The following is a 23,809-nucleotide window of genomic DNA, read 5'->3' as shown; positions in this document are numbered from 1 at the left end:
GCTCTTGAGCTGTATTCTGTGGAGTTCAGGAGAATGAGGCGGGATCTCATAGAAACATTCCAAATGTTAAAAGGCCTAAACAGATTAGATATGGCAAAATTATTTCCCATGGTAGGGGAGTCTAGGACAAGAGGGCATGTGTTCAGGATTGAAGGACGTCCACTTAGAACAGAAATACAGAGAAGTTACTTTAGTCAGAGGGTGGTAAATCTGTGGAATTTATTGCCAGGAGCATCTGTGGAGGCCAAGTCATTGGGTGCATTTAAGGCAGAAATAGATAGGTTCTTGATTAGCCAGGGCATCAAAGGGTATGGGGAGAAGGCAGGGAAGTTGGGATGACTGGATGAATTGGATCAGCCATAATTGAATGGCGAAGTAGACTTGATGGGCTGAATGGCCTATTTCTGCTCCTATATCTTATGGTCTTAAGGCAGAGAGGAAAAATGGATCAGCCTCGATGAAATGGTGGAGCAGACTTGATGGACTGCATTGCCTTGTTCTGCTCCTATCACTTAAAGTCTTATGGTCTTTATATTCCAGATTTATTTGTTTAATTAAGTTCTCAACTGGGTTCTGAGATTTGACCTCTTGTTGATGTATTGTTAAACTTTAATTTACTAATCAGATGAGAAAACCACAGTGCTATCTTGCATAAAAGCATTGATACACCTCCCTGATATCTTTTAATTATGTAGTTATTTTTTCCACTCTGGACTCCTGCATGTGGAGCTGATTCCATGATCATGAGCAAGGACTGTGAATTTAACAATATTTCAATTATTGTGGAACTTCTGCAAAGCAGCAGTTGGAAATCTTTAACTTCACATTGTAAAGTCTTTAATGTTTGTCAGAAATGGTTTGGTACTACATTGTAGAATTTCTCAGAGAAATGGTAGATTATGGGCTATGTAGGAGAGAAGGGTTAGTTAGTTTGTAGAGCAGGTTAAAAGGTAGGTACAACATTGTGGGCCTAAGAGCCCGTATTGTGCTGTACTGTTTTATGCTTTTAACTGACAAGTTATTGGCTTATGCTTGTGTCCAAGCAGAATCACCCCCACAGTCAATTCAGTATACTGTACTTAAATATGTTTACCTTTTTTGTATTGATGGATTAGTTCAAATGCAACTGGTAATTTATCATCAGTTTGTGGCTTGCTAGAAGTAGGTTTCAACATTTATTGTGTGTGGGGAATGTTGGACTGCTTTCTCAATTGCCTTGTGATTCTAAGCTACTAATTGGAGTTATTGTGTTCTTGATTCTTTTTCATGTATTCGGATGCAGGGAATCTTTTCCTTTTCTGCTTTTACATTTTTAGCTGTTGGTGATTATAATCTGCTTTTATTTGAAAAATAATTGAAGAAATAAATGCACGCAAGTGGCTTGCTATTAAAATAGTATCTTGCAAAACACACTTTTTAGTATCTTACAATTTCATTCTGTAGAATCATAAGTGACCAGGCTGACATACTTCAGACCATCACAAAATACATTCATTTGAGTCCCTTGTGAAATTACCTTGCTTTAAACTTAGTGATACAATACATATATGCACTTTTATCCCCAGTTGAAATCTATTCTTTATTTTTATTCAGAAATATATTGTGGAACAGGCCACATTATACTTCTGGTCCAATGAGCAGGAACCCAGCCCCTACCTATTTTTTCCTCGCCTAATTGCCAGACAATTTAGTGACCAATTAACCTATTTAACTGGTACATCTTTGGAATGTGAGAGGAAACAGGAGCACCTGGAGGAAAAACACATATTCACAGGGAGGGCATAGAAACTCCTTACAGACACCATTGGAATTGAACTCCCAATTCTGCCCCCAGCTGTAATAGTGTTACACCAGCACTATGCTACCATCATGCACTTACATATGTCAAGCTTGATGTCGATGTACTGAGCAAATGTAGAATTGCATTTCCACATGTACTGTGTATGAAGTCAAATTGACAACGAGTATGTTCCTCACATTAGATGAGTCTTATGTTTTAGTTTTGCAGTGATAAATTATATTTTGTTGGGGTTTTCATTAATCATGTTTGCACTGCTTCACAGCCTTAAAATCAATTGTGCAGTAGTACATGATGAATTAGTCTGTGTTTACACTTCATTGCTAGATCCTCCAGTTTTCAGTTTGTGTGAATGAACAGTTTAGGTCAGTTTTTGGCAGTTTATAACATTTATTTAATGTTGGGCTGCTTTTTCATTTCTGTTTTTCTTGTTACCCTAAATAAATGATTTCATATGTAACAATTAAAACAATGTAACATCATGACTTAATTGAACCATTATTTCTTGATTCTTATATAACTATTATTACACATTATCTTGGTCAACCTTCATATATTGTTGGATTTTGCTTATCCCTTGCATTGTTTTGTAGCTAGCACTTAGCAATTACAGTATAGCAGTTCTAATCAAGCACGAGGCTTGGCTGCTCTGGGCATCCCAAGAGAGATAGGAGGCTGCTGGCACCAAATGGATCTCATCTGAGTGCAATCTGACGCCATGCCTTAAATACCCTGATGGACTTCTGACAGTATGGTGCCAAAGCCAATTTTAACTTTAATTATTGGAGAATATTTTAATAGGGACATCTAAAAGTGATACTTCTAGCTTAGTCCCACATGATAGGTTGATGCAGGTGGTCAGATTTATTGGAATCCAGGAGGAGATGGCCATTTCAAAGTCAGTTTCATTTATCATGTACATCAACACAATACAGTAAAGATCTTCTCAGCCCAGTTTTGCATCCTATCAATGTCCCGCTGTAACTTCTGACAGCCCTCCACACTATCCACAACACCTCCAGTCTTTGTATCATCAGCAATCTTACTAACCCATCCCTCCACTTCCTCATCCAGGTCAATTATAAAAATCATGAAGAGTAAGGGTCCTAGAACAGATCCCTGAGACACTCCACTGGTGACTGACCTCCATGCAGAATATGACCCGTCTACAACCACACTTTGCCTTCTGTGGGCAAGCCAGACCTGTCTAAGTTGTTCTCATCTGTCTTGAGATTACATTGCGAATTGACATGCTTTCACAGCTTATTCTGGAATTAGTTTATTAAAGAGAAGATGCTCAGAAGCTTAAAATAGTGGAGGAATTTATGATAAATGCACAGTATGTTGCCATTCTGCAGTGTAATTTGTAGTCATTTACTGAGTGCGGGTATACTACAAGAATATTTAACATGGGATAAGTTTCATTTGTAGTTTGTGCATATATAAAAGTAGCTGGATTGAAGGTATTTTTAACTTACACTTTTTCATTTCCAGGAAACCATTAGTAATGCAATCCATTATAAAAATCATCTGAACCAGGTTGAAACATCATCGTCTGTTCAAAATTGTGAGTATGCTTCAGTCAACTTTGGTAATTTTGTTACCAAGATTTTCTGATTTAAAGAAAAGTACCTTTTGGAATATTGTGCCCTTATTCTTTTTTAATGTAAATATTGAAATTTGATACTGAAATGTGTATTACTGTCTCAAAAGATTTTATTGCCTTTGAGTAACAAGCCTTTGAACCCAAGGTAACCTTCCAAACTTGTTTGTGTCTCTCCCCTCGTGTCAATGTACTGAAAGAAGATGTACCCAATGTAGAGCAGGGAAATACTCCTGGAATGTAGAACAGTACAGCACAGGAGCACTCTCTTTGGTCCTTGATAGTTGACGGAACTAATAAAGCTAATGCCATCTAATCATTTCTGTCTGCACTTAGTCCATATTTACCCATTGTCTGGACTAATGTTAACTGCCCATTTGCCTCCAGAGATGCTATTGTATCTGCTCTGCTGAGTTCCTCCAGTGTTTTGTGTGTTACTCCAGTGTTTTGTGTGTTACTCCAGTGTTTTAGTGCGTTACTCCAGTGTTTTAGTGCGTTACTCCAGTGTTTTAGTGCGTTACTCCAGTGTTTTGTGTGTTACTCCAGATTCCAGCATCTGAAGACTTCTCGGTCTCTGAATCTAAACTACCTGGTCAATTGATTTATTAAATTGTCTGGATAAGCCTGCCATGAAGGACCTTATGAGTTGCCTTACTAAAATCCTTCAACTGCCCCACCCTCAACAAATGTCTCCTCAAAAAACGGAATCAAATTTGTAAGTCATTACCTTTCCTGCACAAAACCATGCTGTCATTCATCAGACTGTTGCTAACTATACTGCCTCTCACTTATAATTTTTGAATTGTGCCCATCAAAACATAGAACATCACAGAACAGTATGGGCCCTTGGATCACAATGTTGCATCAACCTGTACATACCCCACGATCAGTTTGGTCCTTCCCACTTATGCAGTCATAAACGTTCAGGTTTCTTACACCCATGTCTCTTTCAAAGTGTCTTTTAAATGTCCCTATTGTATTGGCCTTTTCACCTGTTGTATTCACCCATGGTAGATGTGGACAAGAAGTATTCATTTAAGATGTTCTTTTCATTTCCTGTGGATTATGATTATGAAGCCAATCCTTAAGAACAACTAACATCTCCCTAATTTTTAGTATACTGATGGAATCTTTTTCGGATTCTCCATATCTTATCTATCAGGCTGGCTCATGTCTGCTAATTTCCTCTTCGTTTACTTCCAGCTTCCTTACACTTGTCCTTAGTCCCAGCTGTCTAAACATGACGTAGCGTATGCCTCCTTTTTCAGATCAGATTCACAATATCCCTCATCAATCTAGGTTCCCTCCTTTTGTCAGCATTGCCCTTTGCCTGAACTCTTCTAATCTCACTTTTAAAAGTCTTGCTTGTGTGGGCACGTGGCCAAGTGGTTAAGGCATTGGACTAGTTACCTGAAGGTCGTGATTTCAAGCCCCAGCCGAGGCAACGTGTTGTGTGCTTGAGCAAGGCACTTAATTACACATTGCTCTGCGATGACACCAGTACCAAGCTGTATGGGTGCTAATGCCCTTCCCTTGGACAACACTGGTGTCGGTGCGAGGGGAGACTTGCAGCATGGGCAACTGCTGATCTTCCATAGAACCTTGCTCAGGCCTGCGCCCTGGAGAGTGAAGACTTTCCAGGTGCAGATCCATGGTCTCGCAAGGCTAACGGATGCCTGGTGTCCCTTTACATACAAAAAGCTCCTCCCAGTCAAATCCTGAGAGCTCTCATCTGTTGCCATTGTAATTGGCTTTGCCTCAATTTAGGACTTGTAGACCAGTCCAATGTCCAATCTTTTGTCTGTGACAAATATATGATTACTAGTCCAAAGGTGCTGCCTTGCTGATCAGTGTTTCCTCTAATTTGTAATGATCAATGTGCACAAAAATTTTGTGATGTATGATCTTTTGCCCAGTGACAACAATGTGTGTGCACTGAATTTTTAGTGGAAGTAAACCTGAAGCTATTCTAAGGATAATAAACTACCAAGTCCAGTGTATTGTTCATTGTTTAAAATAAATAAAATAATACATATCAATGAGTCTTATTTCTCATAAGAGTAAACCTAGCAATTATCAGCCTGTGAGTTTGACGTCAGTGGTGGGTAAATTGATGAAAAGTATTCTTAGAGAAGGTATATTTAATTATCTGGATAGACAGGGTCTGATTAGGAACAGTCAACATGGATTTGTGCGTGGAAGGTCATGTTTGATAAATCTTACTGAATTTTTTGATGAGGTTACTAAGAAAGTTGACGAGGGTAAAGCGGTGGATGTTGTCTATATGTAAAGTAAGGCCTTTGACAGGGTTCCACATGGAAGGTTAGTTAGGAAGGTTCAATCGTTAGGTATTAATATTGAAATAGTGAAATGGATTCAGCAGTGGGAGATGCTGGAAAGTAGTGGTGGATAACTGATTGTCAGATTGGCGACCGGTGACTAGTGGTGTGCCTCAGGGATCTGTTCTTGGTGCAATGCTGATTGTCATATATATTAATGTTCTGGATGATGGGGTGGTAAATTGGATGAGTAAGTATGCAGATGATACTAAGATAGGTGGAGTTGTGGATAATGAAGTAGGTTTTCAAAGCTTGCAGAGAGATTTAGGCCAGTTAAAAGAGTGGGCTGAAAGATGGCAGATGGAGTTTAATGCTGATAAATGTGAGGTGTTACGTTTTGGTAGGACTAATCAAAATAGGACATACATGGTAAATGGTAGGGCATTGAAGAATGCAGTAGAACAGGGAGATCTAGGAATAATGGTGCATAGTTCCCTGAAGGTGGAATCTCATGTGGATAGGGTGGTGAAGAAAGCTTTTGGTATGCTGGCCTTTATAAAGCAGAGCATTGAGTATAGGAGTTGGGATGTAATGTTGAAATTGTACAAGTCATTGGTAAGGCCAAATTTGGAGTATTGTGTACAGTTCTGGTCACCGAATTATAGGAAAGATGTCAATAAAATAGAGAGACTACAGGGGAGTTTTACTAGAATGTTAGCTGGGTTTCATCACCTAAGTTCCAGAGAAAGGTTGAACAAGTTGGGTCTTTATTCTTTGGAGTGTAGAAGGTTGGGGGGGGGACTTGATAGAGGTATTTAAAATTATGAGGGGGAAAGATAGAGTTGACGTGGATAGGCTTTTTCCGTTGAGATTGGGGGAGATTCAAACAAGAGGACATGAGCTGAGAGTTAAAGGGCAAAAGTTTAGGGGTAACATGAGAGGGAAGTTCTTTACTCAGAGAGTGGTAGCTGTGTGGAACGAGCTTCCAGCAGAAGTGGTTGAGGCAGGTTCGATGTTGTTATTTAAAGTTAAATTGGATAGCTATATGGACGGGAAAGGAATAGAGGGTTATGGGCTGAGTGCAGGTCGGTGGGACTAGGTGAGAGTAAGAGTTCAGCACGAACTAGAAGGGCCGAGATGGCCTGTTTCTGTCCGGTAATTGTTATATGGTTATGCCATATGACAGCATGGAATAATATCAATCTTTTCACATGTTGTTGAAGTTTTAAATGGCTATTAAGCTGTCCTGCTTTAAGTGAACTAGTAGTTCTTTAGCACTTCATGCCCTTTGCTTCTTTGGAATTCGACATAGTGAATCAATGATTTCTTCAATAAAAACAGTATAATTAGCCAGTTCTAAAATCTGCAGGCAAATCATTACAGACTCTACGTTGTCAAGAAACCAGAAAAAAATGTGATTGTGTATGATTATGAAGCATACTTATCATGCCACTGAGGTAGAGGATGATAACCTTTTGTGCACAGTTTAAATTCCTTTGTGCACCAGCAGCAAAATATGTGTGCGCATGCACACCTTAGAGGGAACATTGCTGCTGACTCATTGGTCATTTGTCCAGCCTGGTTTCCTAAAAAGCTGGTTAAGATCAAGTGTAGCCTCTTAGTTAGTTGGGCCATCCCCAATCCCTGGTCATAATACTGAACTAATCCTCATAGAGGGATCAGAAGTGGAGAGAGTGAGCAGTTTTAAGCTCCTGGGTGTCAAGATCTGGGGATATAACCTGGTCCCAACATATGGATGCAGTTATAAAGAAGGCAAGACAGTGGCTATACTTCGTTAGCAGTTTGAAGAGATTTGGCATGTCAACAAATACACTCAAAAACTTCTATAGATGTACCTTGGAGAGCGTTCTGACAGGCTGCATCACTGTCTGGTATGGGGGGGCGGTGTTGAGGGGGCAGCTACTGCACAGGACCCATAGAAGCTACATAGGGCTATTAATCTAGTTGGCTCCATCTTGGGTACTAGCCTATAAAGTACCCAGGACATCTTCAGGGAGTGGTGTCTCAGAAAGGCAGCATCCATTACTAAGTACCTCCAGCATGCAGGGCATACTGTTTTCTCACTGCTACCATCAATTAGGAGGTACAGAAGCTTGAAGGTATGCACTCAGTGATTCAGGAACAGCTTCTTCCCCTCTGCCATCCGATTCCTAAATGGACATTGAACCTTTGGACACTACCTCACTTTTTGTTAATATACAGTATTTGTTTTTTTTTTGCACGATTTTTAATCTGTTCAATATATGTATACTGTAATTGATTAATTTATTTATTATCATTATTTTTCTTTAATTATTTTTTCTTCTGTATTAACTATTGCATTGAACTGCTGCTAAGTTAACAAATTTCATGTCACATGCCGGTGATAATAAACCTGATTCTGATTCTTTTTTCTGATCATCTCCTCTATAACACTTTCTTCCCCCCCGGATGCTTCTCAGTGAGTTTAGCTACCACTCCAACTGATCCATGGAATCTGAGAGGAGTTGCACTTCCTGCAAATGTAGTTGTCAGGAACCATGACTATTCCCTGATTCCATATCTCAGAGGAAGATTATGTCACTCCATTTATACTTGTGAAGATCAAACTGCCTGAAAATATGAAAAGGGAGATAACTTCTCTTTTTGCAAAGATAACTATATGGTGTAGGTCTCAGATCAGCTATTTATTTTTCTAATGGCAGAATGGATTCCAGGCACAAAAGGTACTGACCAGTTTCTATGTTTTATGATATTTCTTCAGATCAAAATCTGTAAGTATTCAATGTTTATGTATTTATGGTCATATTTCACATTCATTCTTTTCTAATTCCTCATTATGTGGTCCATAGATAGTACTTGTGAAGATTGTGATTCACAAAGTGATCCTAATAATCCATCAAAGAAACTTGGAAATAGAGAACTGAAGCATCTTTCTGACTTGACTGACATGAACATCAAAACCAAGGAGGCACCAGAGGAAGAATTAAGGTAGAATGTGCATTTATAAGTACAACGGTTTTGTGTAACAAGATATTAAATTGAAAAGTTGACTATTTGTTCTTAACCATGTGTGATTGATTCTCAGATTGTGCAAAACTATCTAGTTCAAAAATGTACTTGAGTTAATCACTGAACCAGAATTTACTTGGTTTTTGCGAACCATCTTCGAGTAATTTCTCTAGGACTAATATTTTAAATATGCCTCTGAATCTGTGGAAGTTCCAATCAAATGGCACATTAGACTGAATTCTAGGCAACTTTTGTGGAGTGATCAGTGTTATTACTTACAAGTTTGCTTTAGCAGTATCTCTGCCTTTTCCCAAATTTCCTCTTTAGCTCCAGACCAATTAACTCATACCCATTCTGGACTGAAATAGCTTTCTTTATGCCCTTCCCTAACTCATTATAATTCTAACACGAGGAAATCTGCAGATGCTGGAATTTCAAGCAACACACTTAAAAGTTGCTGGTGAACACAGCAGGCCAGGCAGCATCTCTAGGAAGAGGTACAGTCGACGTTTCGGGCCGAGACCCTTCGTCAGGACTAACTGAAAGAAGAGCTAGTAAGAGATTTGAAAGTGGGAGGGGGAGATCCAAAATTATAGGAGAAGACAGGAAGGGGAGGGATGGGGTCAAGAGCTGCACAGTTGATTGGCAAAAGGGATATGAGAGGATCGTGGGACAGGAGGCCAAGGGAGAAAGAAAAGGGGGAGGGGGGAAAAGCCCGGAGGATGGGCAAGGGGTATAGTGAAAGGGACAGAGGAAAAAAAAGGAGAGAGAGAGAAAAAGAATGTGTGTATATAAATAAATAATGGATGGGGAGATGGGGCATTAGTGGAAGTTTGAGAAGTCAATGTTCATGCCATCAGGTTGGAAGCTACCCAGATGGAATATAAGGTGTTGTTCCTCCAACCTGAGTGTGACTTCATCTTTATAGCAGAGGAGGCCATGGATAGACATATCAGAATGGGAATGGGACATGGAATTAAAAGGTGTGGCCACTGGGAGATCCTGCTTTCTCTGGCGGACAGAGTGTAGGTGTTGAGTGAAACGATCTCCCAGTCTGCGTTGAGTCTCACCAATATATAGAAGGCCACATCGGGAGCACTGGATGCAGTATGTCATCCCAGCCGACTCACAGGTGAAGTGTCGCCTCACCTGGAAGGACTGTCTGGGGCCCTGAATGGTAGTGAGGGAGGAACTGTAAGGGCATGTGTTGCACTTGTTCCACTTACAAGGATGAGTGCCAAGAGGGAGATTGGTGGGGAGGGATAGGGGGGACGAATGGACAAGGGAGTGCCAGGAGAGAGATCAGAGGGAGGTGGGGAGGGATGGGGGGGGGGAACGAATGGACAAGGGAGTTGCGTAGGGAGCGATCCCTGTGGAAAGCAGGGGTGGGGGAGGGAAAGGTGCTTGGTGGTGGGATCCCGTTGGAGGTGGCGGAAGTTATGGAGAATTATATGTTGGACCTGGAGGCTGGTGGGGTGGTAGGTGAGGTGAGGTCAGTCCCTATATACTTCCATCCCCCATCAGGAAGGTCTCAAAGCTCTCCGCTTCTTTTTGGATTCCAGACCTAACCAGTTCCCCTCTACCACCACTCTGCTCCATCTAGTGGAATTAGTCCTTACTCTTAATAATTTCTCCTTTGGCTCCTCCCACTTCCTCCAAACTAAAGGTGCAGCCATGGGCACCCGTATGGGTTCTAGTTATGCCTGCCTTTTTGTTGACTTTTGTGGAACAATCTATGTTTCAAACCTATCCTGGTATCTGTCCCCCCACTTTTTCTTTGCTACATCGACGACTGCATTGGTGCTGCTTCCTGCACGCATGCTGAGCTCGTTGACTTACATTAACTTCGCCTCCAACTTTCACCATGCCCTCAAGTTTACCTGGTCCATTTCCAACACCTCCCTCCCCTTTCTAGATCTTTCTATCTCTATCTCTGGAGACAGCTTATCTACTGATGTCTACTATAAGCCTACTGACTCTCACAGCTATCTGGACTATTCCTCTTCTCACCCTGTCTCTTGCAAAAATGCCATCCCCTTCTCGCAATTCCTCTGTCTCCGCTGCATCTGCTCTCAGGATGAGGCTTTTCATTCCAGGCCGAAGGAGATGTCCTCCTTCTTTAAAGAAAGGGGCTTCCCTTCCTCCACCATCATCTCTGCTCTCAAACACATCTCCCCCATTTCATGCACATCTGCTGTCACTCCATCCTCCCGCCACCCCACTAAGAATAGGGTTCCCCTTGTCCTCACCTACCACCCCACCAGCCTCCGGGTCCAACATATAATTCTCCATAACTTCCGCCACCTCCAACGAGATCCCACCACTAAGCACATCTTTCCCTCCCCCCCCGACTCCCTTGTCCATTCGTCCCACCTATCCCTCCCCACCAATCTCCCTCTTGGCATTTATCCTTGTAAGTGGAACAAGTGCTACACATGCCCTTATACTTCCTCCCTCACTACCATTCAGGGCCCCAGACAGTCCTTCCAGGTGAGGCGACACTCCACCTGTGAGTCGGCTGGGGTGATATACTGTGCTCCCGATGTGGCCTTCTATATATTGGTGAGACCCGACGCAGACTGGGAGACCGTTTCGCTGAACACCTATGGTCTGTCCACCAGAGAAAGCAGGATCTTCCAGTGGCCACACATTTTAATTCCACGTCCCATTCCCATTCTGATATGTCTATCCACGGCCTCCTCTGCTGTAAATATGAAGCCACACTCAGGTTGGAGGAACAACACCTTATATTCCGTCTGGGTAGCCTCCAACCTGATGGCATGAACATTGACTTCTCAATCTTCTGCTAATGCTCCACCTCCCCTTGTACCCCATCCGTTATTTATTTATTTATATATATATATATATATATATATATACACGCATTCTTTTTCTCTCTCTCCTTTTTCTCCTTCTGTCCCTCTCACTATACCCCTTGCCCATCCTCTGGGCTTTCAACCCTTCCCCCTTTTCTTTCTCCCTAGGTCTCCAGTCCCATGATCCTCTCATCCCTTTTGCCAATCACCTGTCCAGCTCTTGGCTCCATCCCTGCCCCTCCTGTCTTCTCCTATCATTTTGGATTTCCCCCTCCCCCTCCCACTTTCAAATCTCTTATTCGCTCTTCTTTCAGTTAGTCCTGACGAAGGGTCTCGGCCGGAAACGTCGACTGTACCTCTTCCTGGAGATGCTGCCTGGCCTGCTGCGTTCACCAGCAACTTTTAAGGGTGTTACTTATTGTAACTCTGCAGCTTTTGTAAACCTGATGAGATCAACAGTGCAGAAACACATCAAGCGATCCCGATTGAAGTTAAGATTGGAGACTGAGCTTAAATTTAAAATTTGCTTGCAGTTCCTCAGTTATGGATGCCAATATAGAATGAGTGTCAGAACCAGGTTTATTATCACTGGCATGATAATATAGAACATAAATAAATAAAACAATTATAGTAAATATTTAATAGATTAAAAATAGTGCAGAAACAGAAATAATATGTATTTAAAAAAAGTGAGTCAAGGTTCATGGGTTCAATGTCCATTTAGGAATTGTATGGCAGAGGGGAAGAAACTGTTCCTGAATCATTGTGTATGTGTCTTCAAACTTCCTGATAGTGACAATGAGAAGAGAGCATGCCCTGGGTGATGGGGGTCCTTAATAATGGATGTTGCCTTTTAGAGGCACTGCTCCTTCAAGATGTCTTGGATACTACGGAGGCTAGTACCCAAGATGGAGTTGACTAATTTTACAACTTTCTGTAGCTTCTTTTGGTCCTGTGCAGTAGCCTCCCCTCCCCCTATACCAGAGGGTGTTGCAGCCTGTCAGAATAGTTGCTGCCTTGCTTTTTTAATAGCTGTATCGATATGTCGGGACGAGGTTAGATCCTCAGCGATCTTGACACCAAGGAACTTGATATTGCTCACTTTCTCCTGCTCTGATCCCTCTATGAGGATTGGTGTGTGTCCCCTCATCTTAACCCTTTGTGAAGTCCACAATCAGCTCTTAGGTCTTACTGATGTTGAGTGCAAGGTTGTTGCACTCAACTAGCTGGTATATCTCACTCCTGTACGCCCTCTTGTCTCCATCTGAAATTCAGTCAACAGTGGTTGTATCATCGGCAAATTTACAGGTGTCATTTGACCTATGCCTAGCCACACAGTCATGGGTATAGAGAGAGTAGAGCAGTGGGCTAAACGTGCATCCCTGAGGTGTACCAGTACTGATCGTCAGTGAGGAGATGTTACTACCAATCTGCACAGATTGTGGTCTTCTGGTTAGGAAGTAGAGGATCCAGTTTCAGAGGGAGGTACTGTGGTAAACCATATATATATGTTGTAACTGGGTTACCTGTCTGGACATGCTCCTCTGCTGACTGCCCCTGTGGCTCTTCCCACAGACCCCTGAATAAATGCGTTTGGGCCTCCTCTCAGTCCAGGGGCAGACACTCAGCATGCTGGAGGTCACATTTTACTGCGAATAAAAGCCTTTCAGTAGTTACTCTACTTCCAGTCTTTTGGAGTTATTGATGGTGCATCAGGTACAGAGACCCAGTTTCTGTAGCTTTTTGATCAGGACTGCAGGAATAATGATGTTAAGCACTGAGCTATAGTCAATGAAAAGCATGCTGACTTAGGTGTTTGTTTGTCTGGGTGATCGAAGGTCGCATGAAGAGCCATTGAGATTTCTTCTGCTTTAGATCTATTGTGGCGATTGACAAATTGCAGTGGGTCCAGGTCCTTGCTGAGGCAGGGTTTGATTCTAGCCATGACCAACCTCTCAAAGTATTTCATCACTGTAGTCGTTAAGGTAGCTCCCACTACTCTTCTTGGGCATTGGTATAAATTGTTGCCCTTTTGAAGCAGGTGGGGACTTCTGACCATAGCAGTAAGAGGTGGAAAATGTCTTTGAATATACCCACCAGTTGGTTGGCACAAATTTTACGGGACTTACAGGTACTCAGTTGGGGTCTGCCACCTTCCAAGGGTTCACCCTCCTGACGTTGACCTCTGAGACAGAGATCACAGGGCCACCGGGTGCAGCAGGGATCAGTACAGCTGTAGTTATATTCTGTAGTAAGTGTGCATACAGGGCATTGAGCTTGTCTGGTAGTGAAGCATTACTGCCATTCATGATGTTGGGTTTGATTTGTAGGACGTAATATCCTGTAAACCCTGCCAGAGTTGATGTGCATTCGATGTTTCCTCCAACCTCTCTCAGAATTGTTTCCTTAGTCTTGAAATAGCTCTCTGCAAGTCATATTTGGTTTTCTTGTACAGACTTGGGTTGCCAGACTTAAATCCAACAGATCTGGCCCTCGGCAGGTGACGAGCCTCCTGGTTCATCTACAGCTTTTCATTTAGAAAGGTACAGGAAGTTTCCGTAGGCGCACACACCCATCCACGTAGGTTATAATGAAGTCGCTAACAACTGCAGCATGCTCATCCAGATTCGAAGATGAATCCCTGAATACATACAAATGAACTCCCATGATATTATTAAATTGAAATGTTTGACATATGTGCCTATGATCTTTGTTATAGATAGTAGAACTAGTTTCTTCTCTCTGTACCTTTAGTAGTTGTTCTTTCTTCTGCTGCTGTAGCCCATCCACTTCAGGGTTTGATGCGTTGTGCATTCAGATGCTCTTCTGCGCACCACTGTTGAAACTTGTGGTTATTGGAGTTACTATTGCCTTCCTGTCAGTTTGAATCAGTCTGCCCATTTGTCTCTGACTTTTCTCATTAACAAGGCATTTTTGCCCACAAAATTGCTTCTTATTAGATTTAGTTTTTCGTGTCATCCTCTATAAACTCCAGAAGCTGTTGTGTGTGAAATTCTAAAGAGGTCAGCGGTTTCTGAGATACCTAAACCACCCTGCCTCGCACCAACAATCATTCCGTGGTCAAAGTCACTTAGATCACTTTTCTTCTGCATTCTGGTGTTTAGTTTGAACAACAACTGGACCATATCTGCACACTTTTGTGCATTAAATTACTGCCACAGATCTGTGCTGATTCGACATTAACCAGCAGTTGTGTAGATGTACCTAATAAACTGGCCACTGAATGTATAGAAGTTTTATTAGGCAGCACTTGGAGTGCATTGTGTGCAATTATAGTCACTCCATTATTGGAAGGATGTGGAGACTTTGGGGAGGAGGTTTGCCAGAATGCTGCCTAGATTAGATGGTATAAGATATAGGGAAAGTTTGGACAAACCTAGATTATCTTTGAAGCTTTGGAGATTGAGGGGAAGACCTGAAAGAAGTTTATAAAATTATGGGATGGATAGATGGGGTAGCTGGCCAAAGATTTTCCCCCCAGGGTAGAAATATCAATAACACAAAATACTCTGCAGATGCTGGGGTCAAAGCTGAGGAACGGTCTCGGCCCGAAACGTTGACTGTTCATTTCCACGGATGCTGCCCGACCTGCTGAGTTCCTCCAGCATGTTGTGCGTGTTGCTAGAAATATCAATATTAGAAGACATGCATTTAATGTGCGAAAGGGATAATTTAAAGGGTTTGTATAGGGAAGGTTTTTACACAGAGTGGTGGGTGCTTTGAATGGGCTGTCAGAAGTGGAAGCATATCTAAAAATGAAGTTCAATAAACTTTTAGGTAGACACATGTATATGTACAGAGTGCAGAGATATGGTCTCAGTGTAGGCAGGAGAGATTTGCTTTAATTTGGCATCGTGTTTGGCACAGACATCGTGGGCTGAAGGGCTTGTTCCTGTGCTGTAGTAGTGTTCTACATTGTAAGTTATTAACCATGGCATTTTCTTCTCTGGTCTTCATCCTGACTGTTACACCATGCAAGTGTTTCTACAATTGGGGTTCAAAGTCTAGCCTGTCCTCTGCTGCTCTTGTCAAACAGCTAGGTTGAGTTTTATGCTTTAGGAATAATAAAAATATTTCCAACTAATAGATATAAATTTATTTTGACTGAGATATCACACTTTAACTATCAACTCACTTGCAAAAAATGATAACATAACTAAATCAAGACATCATAACAGAAACTGAAGTTATAATTGGAAGTAAACAGAATTCTTGCTTGTTCTTTGGGTGCCAAAGAGAATGGCGGTGGATGAGGGTAACCTTACTGAAGTTTGTAAAATTAACAGGGGCATGGATAAAGTAGATAGTCATGGTTCTTTTCTGAGGGTAGGGGAGGGTAAATCAGGAGGGTATAGGTATCAAGTGGGGAAAGATTTAAAGGTGATCCCTCACACAGAAAGATCTGTTTTATGGAACAAGATGCCAGAGGAAACTCTAGAGAATGGTACAATTGTAATGATTAGAAGACAGTTAGACAGGTACATGGATAGTAAAGATATAGACTTCTCATAGGAAGATGGGTGTAGGTCATATAGGTATGTGGTTTGCATGGAAGTGTTTTATTGAAGGGCCAGTTTCTCTGCTGTATATCTCTATTCTCTATGTGATTCAACTGTTCAGAGATTTGAAATGAGTTAAATATAAATCTTCAACATTCTAAATTTTAATCAATAATTTAATGTAGGGACTTAGTTGTTAGAATCAAGAGTTAAGAGGAGACCTGAGGGGTATGCTTTCCCACAGAGTAGTTGATATCTGGACTGAACTGTCAGAGAAGGTGGTTGATGCAGGAACAACAGCAACATTTAAGAGGCATTTGGAGAGATGCTTGAATGAGTAGAGCATAAAGGGTTACAGAATTAATGCAGAGAGGTGGTTGACATAGACGTGGTGGGCTGAAGAGCCTGCTCCTGTGTTGTATGACTGACTTCATGAGCAAGATAATTGGAATACCATGCCATAGTTGCGATGAGACACCTTTCAAATGTTGGTTTGTGAACATTAACAACCGGGGAAAATTCTTGGAAGAATAATACCAACAACAGAAAATGAAAATACTGGAGTTTATTGTCATCTTTAGGCATCAATTTTATTTCAACTTTCCCAGAGCTGATGCTTTGTGATTTGCACCTTGAAAGAATTGGCAAAATGAGTATGAGATTCCAGTATGAGATTGCATGCTCTGTTCTGACCTGAAGGGATTGAGTGCATTCTGAGTAGCCAGGGGTATACTGTAGCAATATTCCTTGGGATTGTGGTGAAAAGAATAGCTTTCAGTATTTGTAGCCTTAACTTCTCTTTGTCAAATGTTTTAATAAAATAGCATCTGACAATCTTTTTCACCAGTTCAGAAGTACCAGCCAAGATCTTAATCTGAGGTGATGGTGGGTGATGCTGAGCCCTACAGGTGATTTTTGAGTGCTTGTTTATTTCTGGTGTGCAGATTAACATTGTCTCATAGATAAAATCTACATGGCGAAACAAATTGAGAGGTCGCACTAAGTTCTGTATGATAGACGTGCCAGTAACATTCTACAAAACTATCTGTTAAACCTGGTAATTTTCTGAGGACCTAAACTGGTAGAATATTAAGTGAAAATAGAAGACTATATAGCACCCATATGATCCAATCAGCTTCAAGCTTCATACACACACCAAACCTTCACCATCATCTACAACCACGTTGCCTCAAATTGCTGCATGATTCTTGACTTCTGTTCATTCTGAAATTCCTTTCTAAGTTGTGAAATGTAATACCTCAGCTTGGCATAGAGTTGTTGCCTGTTGGTTTGAATTCGTATCCTTTTGTTCTTCACTCCTGAACTATCCAAATTTTACCAAATGTAGAATTCTGGAGTGTAAAGCTTGTGTTGTTCCAGTTTTCTTCATTACTTGGGACTCTTATTCTACATGCTTTCCAGCATTTAAACTGCTCTCCATTCATTAAGAATTGGGCATGAGATGTAGGTATCATCTAATCAGAGAACTGCACCATTTCTTCATGAGTATCTCTAAAGTGATGTTATGCTGTGACTGCTGTATTTCTGACTGAATTAATACTGAATGAAGATCTCATTTCTTCCCTCAAGTAGATGTAAAAGATGTTGGGATAGAATTTGAAGAAGACTAGGAAGTAAGAATTTCATCTATCAGTGTTTTACCATCTTTACAGACAAGTGCATAAGTGGTTGGGAAATTAATGGAGATAATTAGAGATTCTAAGGGGCAAGATTTATGTACATTTGGAAGAGCAAGGATTAATAGGGATACTCAGCAGGGCTTTGTGCAGAGGATATAATGCCTAACTAATGTGAATGAGTGTTTGGAAGAGCTAAGAAGATGTAGTTGACATTGTCAAGGTGGACTTTAGTGAGTCAAATTGGCTTGTTGATAAGAGGCAGAGTATATGGCAGAAGGATACTTTCCTGATTGGACATCTGTGACCAGTGGTGGACCATGGGACTGATATTGAGACCCTTTTTTGAGTAATATGAATGTAGGAACTATGGTTAGTAAGTCTGCAAATGACATTAAAATTAGTGTTGTTGTGTGCAAGGAATGTTGTTCAAGACTACAGTGAGGGTAAGAATAGGATACTCTGGAGGATGAACAAGTGGCTGAGGAACTGGTGTAGGGGACAGAGTTTCAGATTTCAGGATCATTAGGACCTCTTCTGGGGCAGGTGGGACCTGTACAAGAGAGACTGGTTACACTTGAACTACAAAGGGACCAATATCCTTTCAGGGAGGTTTGTTGGTGCTATTGGGGAGGCTTTAAACTAGATTTGCAGGGGGATGGGAACCAGAGTGCCAGAGCTGACAGTGTGGCTGGGGTGAAAATAAATGATGTTATAAGTTCAAGCAAAGCCGTAAATAGAAAAGTTGTGAGTGGTGGTAAAAATCTCCTGAGGTGTATATATTTCAATGCTAGGAGTATTGCGGGAAAGGCGGACGAGTTGAGGACGTGGATTGACACGTGGAATTATGACGTTATAGCAATTAGTGAAACTTGGCTACAGGAAGGGCAAGACTGACAGCTCAATATTCCAGGGTTCCGATGTTTCAGATGTGATCGAGGCAGAGGAATGAAAAGTGGGAGAGCGGGGTGGTAGCATTGCTTGCCAGGGAAAATGTTACAGCAGTGGTCAGGCAGGACAGTTTAGAGAAGGGGTCCCCAACCTTTTTCGCACTGCGGACTGGTTTCATATTGACAATATTCTTACGGACCAGCCGACCGGGGGTGGTGATGGTAGGGTTGCCAACGGACAAGAGTATCAGTCAGATACGCTGGATTTACCCCAAAAAGACTGCAATGACTGTCAGGCCTTGCGCGGGCACCAGCGCGCATGCGTGTACGATTTTTTTTCTACAAATTCTTTTTGGCGATTCTCTTCGGCGGGGAGGGGGCGTTAATCATGAACAGAATATCGGTGATAAGTGGCTAATACACTCAATTTCCTTTCTAAATGGGTTTATCTAACAAATTTAATATTAAACACACAGTGCATATTTTCCTCGCATGAATATAGTGATAAGTCAATTATCAGGGGGGCTTGAAGTAAGTGTTGAACGAACTTCCAGTAGAAGTGGTAGAGGCAGGTTTGATATTATCATTTAAAGAAAAATTGGATAGCTACATGGACAGGAAAGGAATGGAGGGTTTTGGGCTGAGTGCATGTTGGTGGGACTAGGTGAGAGTAGCGTTCGGCACGGACTAGAAGGGGAGAGATGGCCTGTTTCCGTGCTGTAATTGTTATATGGTTATATAAGTCAACAGCATCATAACATTTTAAGTAATGTTTGGATATAAAACACACAGTGCATATTTTCCCCGTATGAGCATATAAAATCATTGCAACACGCCAATATCGCTGAATCAGCGGGAGCCGTGGGCTTGTTTCCCTGCAACAACACGGTCCTATTGAGGGGTGATGGGAGACAGTGATACTGGAAGAGGGTTCCTTGTGTCTAGTCTATTCCGCAATTTAGTTTTTGTTGCATTCATTGCAGAGATATGTTGGAAATGGAAGCAACGTTTTCAGTGCTTTCGTGGCTATCTCAGCATTTTTAGCCTTGACTTTGATCCAGAATGCCAGCAGAGATGTTATGTCAAATATACTTTCCAGCCCGCCGTCATTTGCAAGCTCAAGGAGTTGATCTCCTTCCCGCGCTGAAATGGATGATGCGCGGGTAATGACCTCGCATGTGTAATGGCTCAATAGTGGATGTGACAGGGAATGAGGAAAGGTGCAGCTGACTCCTATCGCCAAATCATATCGCTTCCTCGCGGCCCGGTAGCGCATGCTTGGCGGCCCGATACCAGTCCGCGGCCCGGTGGTTGGGGACCGCTGGATTAGAGGGCTTGTCTACTGAGTCCTTATGGGTGGAGCTGAGAAACAGGAAAGGTATGGCCACATTGGTGGGGTTGTATAATAGACCATCCAATAGTCAACGAGAATTGAGTTAGGACAAGTGACGGAAGTGTGTGTAGGGGAGCACTTTGGTTCCAGTGATCGTAACACCATTAATTTCAACTTGATCATGGACAAGGATAGATCTGGTCCTAGGGTTGAGGTTCTGAACTGGAAGAAGGCCAAATTTGAAGAAATGAGAAAAGATCTAAAAAGTGTGGATTGGGACGGGTTGTTCTCTGGCAAGGATGTGATTCGTAAGTGGGAAGCCTTCAAAGGAGAAATTTGGAGAGTGCAGAGCTTGTATGTTCCTGTCAGGATTCAAGGCAAAGTAAATAGGAATCAGGAACCTTGGTTCTCAAGGGATATTGCAACTCTGATAAAGAAGAAGAGAGAGTTATATGACATGTATAGGAAACAGGGAGTAAATAAGGTGCTTGAGGAGTATAAAAAGTGCAAGAAAATACTTAAGAAAGAAATCAGGAGGGCTAAAAGAAGACATGAGATTGCCTTGGCAGTCAAAGTGAAGGATAATCCAAAGAGCTTTTACAGGTATATTGAGAGTAAAAGGATTGTAAGGGATAAAATTGGTCCTCTTGAAGATCAGAGTGGTCGGCTATGTGCAGAACCAAAGGAAATGGGGGAGATCTTAAATAGGTTTTTTGCATCTGTATTTACTAAGGAAACTGGCATGAAGTCTATGGAATTAGGGGAAACAAGTAGTGAGATCATGGAAACTGTACAAATCGAAAAGGAGGAGGTCCTTGCTGTCTTGAGGCAAATTAAAGTGGATAAATCCCCAGGACCTGACAGGGTATTCCCTCGGACCTTGAAAGAGACTAGTGTTGAAATTGCAGGGGCCCTGGCAGATACATTTAAAATGTCAGTGTCTACGGGTGAGGTGCCGGAGGATTGGAGAGTGGCTCATGTTGTTCCATTGTTTAAAAAAGGATCGAAAATTAATCTGGGAAATTATAGGCCGGTAAATTTGACGTCGGTAGTGGGTAAGTTATTGGAGGGAGTACTAAGAGACAGAATCTACAAGCATTTGGATATACAGGGACTTATTAGGGAGAGTCAAGATGGCTTTGTGTGTGGTAGGTCATGTTTGACCAATCTATTGGAGTTTTTCGAGGAGGTTACCAGGAAAGTGGATGAAGGGAAGGCAGTGGATATTGTCTACATGGACTTCAGTAAGGCCTTTGACAAGGTCCCGCATGGGAGGTTAGTTAGGAAAATTCAGTCGCTAGGTATACATGGAGAGGTGGTAAATTGGATTAGACATTGGCTCAGTGGAAGAAGCCAAAGAGTGGTAGTAGAGAATTGCTTCTCTGAGTGGAGGCCTGTGACTAGTGGTGTGCCACAGGGATCAGTGCTGGGTCCATTGTTATTTGTCATCTATATCAATGATCTGGATGATAATGTGGTAAATTGGATCAGCAAATTTGCTGATGATACAAAGATTGGAGCTGTAGTGGACAGTGAGGAAGGTTTTCAGAGCCTGCAGAGGGACTTGGACCAGCTGGAAAAATGGGCTGAAAAATGGCAGATGGAGATTAATACAGACAAGTGTGAGGTATTGCACTTTGGAAGGACAAACCAAGGTAGAACATACAGGGTAAATGGTAAGGCACTGAGGAGTGCAGTAGAACAGAGGGATTTGGGAATACAGATACAAAATTCCCTAAAAGTGTCGTCACAGGTAGATAGGGTCGTAAAGAGAGCTTTTGGTACATTGGCCTTTATTAATCTTAGTATTGAGTATAAGAGCTGGAATGTTATGATGAGGTTGTATAAGGCACTGGTGAGATGGAATCTGGAGTATTGTGTTCAGTTTTAGTCACCAAATTACAGGAAGGATATTAATTAGGTTGAAAGAGTGCAGAGAAGGTTTACAAGGATGTTTCTGGGACTTGAGAAACTCAGTTACAGAGAAAGGTTGAACAGGTTAGGACTTTCTTCCCTGGAGCATAGAAGAATGAGGGGAGATTGATAGAGGTATATAAAATCATGATGGGTATTGATAGAGTGAATGCAAGCAGGCTTTTTCCACTGAGGCAAGGGGAGAAAAAAAACCAGAGGACATGGGTTAATGGTGAGAGGGGAAAAGTTTAAAGGGAACATTGGGGAGGGCTTCTTCACACAGAGAGTGGGGGGAGTATGGAATGAGCTGCCAGACGAGGTGGTAAATGTGGGTTCTTTTTTAACATTTAAGAATAAATTGGACAGATACGTGGATGGGAGGTGTATGGAGGGATATTGTTCGTGTGCAGGTCAGTGGGACTAGGCAGAAAATAGTTCAGCACAGCCAAGAAGGGCCAAAAGGCCTGTTTCTGTGCTGTAGTTTTTCTATGGTTTCTATAGTTTCTAAAAGGAGAGAGTTCAGATAGAAAGTTGGGGAGAATATTGGCAAATGGAATTTAATCCTGGGAAGTGAGAGGTGATGCGTTTTGAAAAGTCATATAGGGTAGGACATGTACAGGAAGTGGTTGGGCATTAAGAAATGTCGGTGAACAGGGACCTGGAGTTCAAGTCCATAGGTCCTTGAAACTAGTGACATATGTGGATAAGGGTGGTGAAGAAGGCATTTGTCATGCTTGCCTTTATTGATCGAGGCATTACAGTTGGGACGTTATATCACAACTGTTCAACACTAGTATGACTGCACTGGTGTTTGTGTGCAGTTCTGGTTGGCTCGTTATTGGAAGGATGGTAAGAGAAACAAGGTCTTGGATTGGAGGATTTTTGATTATGGGGAAAGGCATGATCAGCTGGGTTTTCCTCACCCTCGCCCTCCCCCTACCCTCTTCCTTCTCTTCCCATTATCAACCCCAAAAGGTTGTACTGATGCCTGCATTTCATTTCTTTCAGCCCTTATATGCTTCACACTGTAATAGTATATGTATGTTTAACTGTTTCGTAATGATGACAAAACCTACACAACCTAGAATGATGTTTTCCAACAGGATATAAGAAATAATTAAGCATAGTATGCCAAATTTTAAGTGGTGTCAAAATAATTCCTTTCCTTTTTACCCCCTTCTCTCATAAACCCAACAGTTTTATGTATTCTTAAAAAGATGTCTCCCTTTATGCCCATGATCCCACAAGTCTTGCCATAACCCCCTAGTTTTTAACCAACCCCTTAGCTTCTGATTTGCTAAGTGGAAGGCCTATATCCACTGTTGAATTTTTAACAGCTTTCTTTGCTAAACAATCAACCCACTCATTGCTCTCAACGTTTCTATGTGCAGGGACCCATCAGAAGAAAACATATAAACCACTACTGTGTATACAAAATAATATTTGATGAGCTTTCAACAGTAAATCTGACTGACTGCTAGAATGATCTGTTTTAAGACTCATCAAAACTGAAAAGAGATCTGAACAAGTTACAATTTTACATGGGCAGATTTCCGCCACCCAATGTAAGCCAAAAATAATGGCAGCCAATTCTGCTGTATATACTGATATATGCTTAGTAAGTAGTTTCTTTATGGTTGCCTGAAATTTTTGGCACAAAAACAGCTGCACCAACATTCCCAGCTAAATTATCCTTTGATCTACCTGTAGTGAAGAGGGCTGAAGGGTGACCTGATATACTCCCTAAATTTAAGAGACATTCAGATAGAATTATATAGGCAAGGCATAGAAAGTAATGGTCCTTATATGGCCGAATTAATTTAGTGCGGATGGACAAAAAGGTTGAGATGGAGACAACTCTGTATCTATGATTTTTTTTACTGCTGGACTTTTTACAAGCATATGTTAGACCAAAACACATAGAATTAGGCCATTCAGCCCATTGAGTTTGCTCCTCCATAACATGGCTAATTTATTATACCCCTCAACCTCATTCTTTGTCTTCTT

At 41.6% G+C, this 23,809-nt stretch overlaps 1 protein-coding gene across 5 annotated transcripts in view; it reads left to right on the top strand.

The window, feature by feature from the left end:
• LOC140209874 (protein unc-13 homolog C-like) overlaps positions 1 to 23,809 on the top strand; it is a 923,018-nt gene that overhangs the window by 205,716 nt on the left and 693,493 nt on the right. For all 5 annotated transcript variants that reach the window (XM_072278476.1, XM_072278475.1, XM_072278477.1 and 2 more), the window contains 2 exons: positions 3,293 to 3,365; positions 8,533 to 8,671. In XM_072278476.1, coding sequence (XP_072134577.1) covers positions 3,293 to 3,365; positions 8,533 to 8,671 — 212 coding nt within the window. The remainder of the gene's footprint in view (positions 1 to 3,292; positions 3,366 to 8,532; positions 8,672 to 23,809) is intronic.

The sequence above is a fragment of the Mobula birostris genome, chromosome 14 (genome assembly GCF_030028105.1).
Source record: "Mobula birostris isolate sMobBir1 chromosome 14, sMobBir1.hap1, whole genome shotgun sequence".
In the NCBI taxonomy this organism is placed as follows: Eukaryota; Metazoa; Chordata; class Chondrichthyes; order Myliobatiformes; family Myliobatidae; genus Mobula; species Mobula birostris.
This window is presented reverse-complemented; position numbering and strand designations above follow the sequence as displayed.